The sequence below is a fragment of the Colobus angolensis genome, unplaced genomic scaffold (assembly GCF_000951035.1).
Source record: "Colobus angolensis palliatus isolate OR3802 unplaced genomic scaffold, Cang.pa_1.0 Scaffold77, whole genome shotgun sequence".
Classification (NCBI taxonomy): Eukaryota; Metazoa; Chordata; class Mammalia; order Primates; family Cercopithecidae; genus Colobus; species Colobus angolensis.
Window position 1 is genome coordinate 2,970,159 of NW_012121487.1, and position 8,034 is coordinate 2,978,192.

Sequence of the window (8,034 nt, forward strand, 5' to 3'; positions counted from 1 at the left end):
CAGAGTCTCACTCTATTGCCCAGGCTGGAATGCAGTGGTGTGATCTCGGCTCACTGCAACCTCCACCTCCCAAGTTCAAGCGATTCTCCTGCCTCAGCCTTCCAAGTCGCTGGGATTACAGGCATGCACTACCATGTCCAGCTTAATTTTTCTATTTTTAGTAGAGATGGGGTTTCACCGTGTTAGCCACGCTGGTCTCAAACTCCTGACCTCAGGTGATCCGCCCACCTTGGCCTCCCAAAGTGCTGGGATTACAGGCGTGAGCCACCGTGCCCGGCCCAAAAGTATTTTCACCGGCTAATAGATTACAGAGGTTGGATTCAACACCTGAATGAACATCAGGTTAGAAAACTAATAGCTTTATTTATGTATTTATTTATTTATGAGATGGAGTCTTGCTCTATTGCCCAGGCTGGAGGGCAGTGGTCTGATCTTGGCTCACTGCAACCTCCACCTCTCAGGTTGAAGCAATTCTCCTGCCTCAAACCCCCTGAGTAGCTGGGATTATAGGTGCCCACCACCATGCCCACTAGTTTTTGTATTTTTAGTAGAGATGGGGTTTCACTATATTGGCCAAGCTGGTCTTGAACTCCTGACCTTAGGTGATCCACCCATCTTGGCCTCCCAAAGTGCTGGGATTACAGGCATGAGCCACTGCGCCTGGCTGAGAAAACTAATAGCTCTAGACCAGTCTTAGTCACTCCCCTGTTCCCCCAGCTATACCACACTCACCATGGCTCCCTGTTAAGGTCCCAGACCCATTCCTTTCATCGGACTCTGTTTTTATTCCAGTCACTGGAAAGGCTGGTGGAGGCATCAACTGCCTATTGAAAGACAAAATGAAACTTTCTTTCAGACAATTTAAATTTTCTTAACTTATCCAGTGGATTAGAAGTGCAATTAAGTCTGCAGACAATCCTTCAAATTCATTTTAACTATTAATTTCAACTGCTTCCACCTTCCCCCAGCCCCTTTATAAAAGTATAAGGCCCATCTACACAGCAATTGCCATGACGAAAATCGAATGAACTGTTATGGAACAATATCAGCTCCTTTTTCTTATGAAGGTTAATATACTAATGTAAGAAAGGTAAATTCAAGCACTGTGTGGCAGGCTGAACTCCCACATTCATGTACTTCCATCCATGATATTCTAATAATTCTAAAGTAGCAAAAATAGCTGAAATTATATAACATTTCTGTTACTGTCTATCCTTAGGAAAATGGCCAAGATGCGGACAATGGAAGTCAAGAAAGATGTCTGAACAAGTAATAAATTATTCAAAGTCGAGTATAACTGCTTCTAAGTCTGTAAAAGGCCTATCATTATCTTTTCCTTCACTGCATCAATTACAACAAACAGATGCATATTTGATTCAAAGATTTCATTTCAGTTTCAGAATACTTAATCTCACAGCAATGATCACTACTCTGACTAATGGTGCAAACAAATGACATCTGAAAATATTTGCATAATTATTCCAACTTACCTGTCCCTCTCTCTCTCTTTGCCTGAGGAACTTGCTGGCTTCGATCCTGCACCTTCAATCTCATTCTGACTGGAGAAGCCTGTACCTAAATTAGTCATATGAATGGGTCCATGCTATGAGCAGAAAAATACAGTGGCATTAGCAAATCTACAACTGCTGTATTGACTTTAGCTCCTTAATGTAACTGTCAAGTGCCTCATCTTTCTGATAAGTTGTCGTAAGTTAAACTACTACAAAGCTCTTTGGGATTTGCTGTGTAACTGTAGTCAAAAGTAGGGATTTTTTTTTCTCTGTAGGACTTGGACAGGGGTGTTATAATTCATTATGCTATCTATAGCCTGTTTTTAACTGACTGCCCATAGCTCAACTAGTTTCTATAAACCTAGCTAGAAACCGTAAAAAAATTTTTGGTTTAAAGAATGATTCAAGGATTCTGACAAAATGGAAAGGTACTTCTGATAAAACTGCACCAAAACTACAAATTAAGAATCTTTTTAACTTTGGCTAACTTTACAATTACATGTACAGAAGCAGTCTTGCGGGGTGGGGAGACTGGAGGGAGATATCACTCTCTTTTTTAGGTGGAGGGTAAAAGAGCACCATTGAAAGCCAAGATTTTAAACACAAGCCATATATTGGTAGAGCAATAGCTTTGAGTGAGATGTATAAGAAAGTAAGAACTCTCAGAGGCTTTCAAGAGTCTGTTGAATAGGATAAAAAACCTAACCAAAATAAATTCCAGAAAGCAGAAATCCTAGTGCTGGGAGAATGACGTGAATTTATCTTTTTTAAAGGGAGAATATAGTAGGAGAATAAGATGAAGATAGGAAAACAGGGTATTTTATTTAACCTGGTATCCAAGCAGTCCAGATTCCCGTTCATCTGGTAGCTCCTCTGTGAATCGTCTCTTCTGTGCCTGGGGCTGACTTGGGAGTGGGGGCTGGGGCTGGGGCTGGGGGCCAGCAGGCAAGGCAGTTTTGACAGGAGCAGCAGGAATAAAAGGACCACCCATCGGACTCTGGGACCAAAACAAACCAAGGAAGAAAAAAAGTGTGAGAATGGCCAAGGAATAAGTAAACAATGACTACAATATACTTTAAGGATCAATAATTATCATATGAATTTTGCATCTTCAGGTCCTTAGTTTCCTTCATGTATAATTTGGTAACAGTATCACCTAGTCTTCTCACCTTCATCCTAGGGAAACATGAAATTGACAACCTATATACAGTGCTTTGAACTTTTTTTTTTTTTTTTTTGAGACAGAGTCTGGCTCTGTCGCCCAGGTTGGAGTGCAGTGGCCCAGGTTGGAGTGCAGTGGCGCAATCTCGGCTCACTGCAACCTCCGCCTCCCGGGTTCACGCCATTCTCCTGCCTCAGCCTCCCGAGCAGCTGGGACTACAGGCGCCCGCCACCGTGCCCGGCTAGTTTTTTTTGCATTTTTAGTACAGACGGGGTTTCACCGTGTTTGCCAGGATGGTCTCGATCTCCTGACCTTGTGATCCGCCCGCCTCAGCCGCCCCACGTGCTGGGATTACAGACTTGAGCCACCGCGCCCGGCCCAGTGCTTTGGACTTTTAAGAAAACTCTGTTGTGCATTTGGGCTACTAGGAGCAAACATGACCATTAACAAACAGAACTCCAACCACTGACAGTCAACGTGATTAGCTTTCTGTAATTTATAAATGCTGCTAATGCTTGTGGAAGAAGCAATTTCATCTTCCACTACCTTAGTTATTAGTAAGTTTCTATGTCAAGATTAAGTCTAATGTTTGAAGATGTTGTTCCAAAAAGGAATAAGGGGTATCAAAAGACAATATATATTACAGAAGAATAGGCAGGTCTGAAGAGAAAACTCTATACAGCCATGCGTTGCTTAGCAATGGTAATACGTGTTTTGTTTTGTTTTGAGACAGAGTCTCAGTCTTGCTCTGTCTCCCAGGCTGGCGTGCAATGGTGCGATCTCAGCTCACTACAACCTCTGCCTACTACGTTCAAGCGCTTCTCTTGCCTCAGCCTGCGGAGGGACACTACAACCTCTGCCTACCAGGTTCAAGCGCTTCTCTTGCCTCAGCCTGCCGAGGGACTACACGCACGTGCCACCATGCACAACTAATTTTTTTTTGTACTTGTGATCCACCTGTCTCAGCTTCCCAAAGTACTGGGATTACAGGTGTGAGCCACTACGCCAGTGGGAATGTTTTGATAAATGCACTGCAAGGCGATTTTGTCATTGAACAAATGTGTACTTATACAAACTTAAGATGAAAATAGCCTACTACACACATAGGCCATATGATATGGCCTACTCTTTCTAGGCTACAATCCTGTATAGCATGTTACTGTACTGAATGCTGCGACACAATGGTAAGTATTTGTGTATCTAAATGTGGAAAAGGTACAGTAAAAGTATGCTACTACAATTTTACAGAACAAGCATCATATATGCAGTCTATCACTGACTAAAACGTTGTAAGGTGGCTGACTGTATTAATAACACAGCTAACATTTATTGACAGATTGGATCATCTTACTTAATCCTCGCAAACCTCTTAGATTTTTATCACTGTGCCCATTTTACATCTAAGGAAAACCAAACCCTAGACAGGTCAAGTTACATCCCATAATCACACAGCTCAAAAATGGGAAAGCATGATGAACCCTGTCAATCTACTTCTAACTCACAGCTTTTTTTTTTTTTGAGTTTTGCTTGTCACCCAGGCTGCAGTGCAGTGATGCGATCTCGGCTCACTGCAACCTCTGCCTCCTGGGTTTAAGCAATTTTCCTGCCTCAGCCTCCCAAGTAGCTAGGATTATAGGTGCCCACCACCACACCCAACTAATTTTTATATTTTTAGTAGAGACAGGGTTTCACCATGTTGACCAGGCTGGTCTTGAACTCCTGACCTCAAGTGATCCACCCGCCTCGACCTCCCAAAGTGCTGGGATTACAGGTACATGAGCCAACACAGCCACCTTAACTCCCTGCTTTTAACCACTCTGCTGTATTGCTTCCCAATTACAAAGGACTGACACTCAAAAGTGGGGACCTACAGAGCTGTCTAAATATAAAAATTAAAATAATTTCGGCCGGGCACAGTGGCTCATGCCTGTAATACTAGCACCGTAATCCTAGCATTTCGGAAGGCCGAGGCCACGGATCACCTGAGGTCAGGAGTTCATGACCAGCCTAGCCAAAATGGCAAAACCTCATCTCTACTAAAAATACAAAAATTAGCTGGGCGTGGTGGCATGTGCCTGTAATCCTAGCTACTCGGAAGGCTGAGGCAGGATAATCACTTGAACCCAGGAGGCGGAGGTTGCAGTGAGCCAAGATCACACCACTGTACTCCAGCCTTAGCATCAGAGTGAGATTCTTCTCAAAATAAAGTAAGTAAGGCCAGGCACGGTGGCTCACGCCTGTAATCCCAGCACTTTGGGAGTCCAAGGTGGGCGGATCACGAGGTCAGGAGATCGAGACCATCCTGGCTAACAAGGTGAAACCCCATCTCCACTAAAAATACAAAACAATCAGCCAGGCGTGGTGGAGGGCACTTGTAGTCCCGGTTACTTGGGAGGTTGAGGCAGGAGAATGGCACGAACCTAGGAGGCAGAGCTTGCAGTGAGCCGAGATGGTACCATTGCACTCTAGCCTGGGCGACAGAGCGAGACTCCGTCTCAAAAAACAATAATAAAAAAAAAATAAAAATAAATAAATTTTACCAGGGACCACAAATAAAATTTAGTTCATAGTTTTTCTGTTACACACTGTGCAACCCCCTTCAGTGCTCACAGCCCACAGGTAAGGGGGCTGGGCAATGGTTTGAGGCTGCCATTTACTCTGGCATGGGTACACTATGAGAGGCCCACAGCAAAGGACCCACCATAAATCCACTACCATGCTCTCATGAAGTCTCTCCCCTGCCTCTAAGACCAGTATATAAACCATCCAGATTATCATCCAGACATCTACTCTTTTCCTACAATTCTACTTTCACGATTTAAGAAATTGTGGTCAGGTGCAGTGGCTCACATCTGTAATTCCAGGACTTGGGGAGGCCAAGGCAGTCGGATAATGAGGTCAGGAGATCGAGACCATCCTGGCTAACACAGTGAAACCCTATCTCTACTAAAAATACAAAAAAATTAGCCAGGTGTGGTGGTGGGCGCCTATAGTCCCAGCTACTCGGGAGGCTGAGGCAGGAGAATGGCGTGAACCTGGGAGGCAGAGCTTGCAGTGAGCCGAGAGGTGCCACTGCACTCCAGCCTGGGTGACAGAGCGACACTCCGTCTCAAAAAGAAAAAAAAAAAAAAAGTAAGTATACATTTCTTAAGTTATAAAAGAAACATACCAGCATTTACAATCCTTACATTTGAAAAGTTTATATATCTCTTACATAATGTTTTTTTTTTTGAGACACGGTGTCTCACTCTGTCACTGAGGCTGGAGTGCACTGGCACCATCTTGGTTCACTGCATCCGTGACCTCCTAGGCTCAAGCGACCCTCCCACCTCAGCCTCTTAAGTAGCTGAAATACAGGTATGTGCCACCATGTCAATTTTTTTGTAGAGATGGGGTCTCACTATGTTGCCTAGGCTGGTCTCAAACTCCTGAGCTAAAGCAGTCCTCCTGCCTTTGCCTCCCCAAATGCTGAGATTATGTTTCCTCCTAAGATGTGAAATTGTAACTCAGTTCCAATTATTGAGAGGTGTGGTGAAGGTAGCCCCATTCTCCTTGAGGACTTTGTTAACACTGCAAAGGCAAGGTTAGGCAAACAATGGCCAAGGGTATGTATGGCACTATGATTGTGGCCTGTCACCTGTTTTGTAAATAAAGTTCTATTGGAGTACAACTATGCTTATTCATTGAGGTATCATCCACGGGCTGCTTCTGCACTACAACTACCAAACGTGATAGTTGTGACAGAGAATGTATGGCCCTTAAAGCCTAAAATATTTGCTACCTGACCCTTTATAGCAAGTGTGCCCACCAGCCCCACTTTAAACAGTTATTTGGTGTGCAAGACTGTGAAAATATAAACTTTAGGATGACATACACACATACACACTAATCCAAAATATTCAGGTAGGTTGGTGGTAGGAACACAGAAGACAGGGAAAAAACATTCCACATTACATGATTTATTTCTGGAATACCACTACTTCCCCTCTTTCCCCAGTTTTTCCTAAATTCAGTAGTATCTTGTTGCATATCCTGACATCCTACCTGTCCAGTGCTAGCTGGAGGCTGCACTTGTGTTATCGGGTATTGTGTTGGCACAGGTGGAACTCCAGTAGGTAATGCCGGCAAGACTCCAGGTGCTAATGAAACAGCTGGTGGCACTATGCTTGGTACTCCGTAGGGAGGTTGAACTGGCTGCTGAGGAGGGGGAACAACAGGGTAACCAGACTGATAGCCATTGGATGGATAATATGGTGGTTGAGGAGGGACACTACTTATAGCAGAGGGTTGTGTATAGCCTGAGGGGGAAGAAAAAAAGTGTTTAATCAGCTGCAGCAGAATGAGACAATTTAGCTGAATATTAAACTTAATATCTAGGGAAGAAAAATACTGAGGCATGAATGGCTTTCCAAATTACCCTAAATTAAAGGGAACATTAATAGTGCCCTGGCACAGTCTAGCCTCCAGTATCATAGTTACACATAACTATCACTAGCAAAATATTTTTTAAACACTTCAAGATGTACACACCTGGTAAAGGTACAGCAGTATTAATCTGATTCACAAATCTAGAATATTCAGCATGAACCTGAAAGAGAGGGGGAAACAAATTAACATGGGACAGCCCAAGCTGTGTATTTACAAGGGTCTGATTATATAATTCTAGGACCAAAGCCATTAGCCATTAAAATATATCTACCGATGTTCCAATCAAATTTAAACTGGTTTAACCTACTTTTTTTTTTTTTTTTTTTTTTTTTGAGATATAGTCTCACTCTGTCATCCAGGCTGGAGAGCAGTGGTGCGATCTCATATCACTGCAACCTTTTTTTTTTGAGACCATCTCAATCTGTCACCCAGGCTACAATGTAATGGCATGGTCTCAGCTCACTGCAACCTACACCTCCAAGGTTTAAGCGATTCTCCTGCCTCAGCCTCCCAAGTAGCTGGGACTACACGTGCGTGCCACCACACCCAGCTAGTTTTTGTATATTTAGTAGACATGGGGGTTTCACTATGTTGGCCAGGCTGGTCTCGAACTCCTGACCTCGTTATCCACCCGCCTTGGCCTCCCAAAGTGCTGGGTCCAGCCCACCTCAACATTTTAATAAGGCAGATCTACAAATTAGTAAGCCAATTTTGGGCATTAGGAGCATGAATAATCCTGAATCCCCTAAAGTATACTCAATTCTGGGGTACAAAATCATTTAGAAAGCCACAGAAATTAAGTAACTAGGAAACTTCCAAGTTGTTAGTATAACTGATGAGACCTCGTTCATTCACATTTACTGGGTGACTTTTCCTCAAGGTTTACTCATGGTTTACTAAGGGTTTAGTATTTTCCTCATACTTCCTTCCTAT

General features: G+C 43.4%; 1 protein-coding gene across 2 annotated transcripts in view; it reads right to left on the bottom strand.

The window, feature by feature from the left end:
• Positions 1-8,034, bottom strand: part of KIAA0907 (KIAA0907 ortholog) — a 30,307-nt gene continuing 22,273 nt past the window's right edge. The window contains exons 9-13 of one of the 2 annotated variants that reach the window (XM_011928365.1): positions 7,204-7,261; positions 6,718-6,971; positions 2,341-2,508; positions 1,491-1,603; positions 1-824 (exon numbers count right to left, since the gene is read on the bottom strand). In XM_011928365.1, the coding sequence (XP_011783755.1) occupies positions 698-824; positions 1,491-1,603; positions 2,341-2,508; positions 6,718-6,971; positions 7,204-7,261 (720 nt within the window). In that variant the 3' untranslated portion in view covers positions 1-697. Of the gene's footprint in view, positions 825-1,490; positions 1,604-2,340; positions 2,509-6,619; positions 6,972-7,203; positions 7,262-8,034 lie in introns of those variants that run through there. The other variant, XM_011928366.1, reaches the window with a different exon arrangement.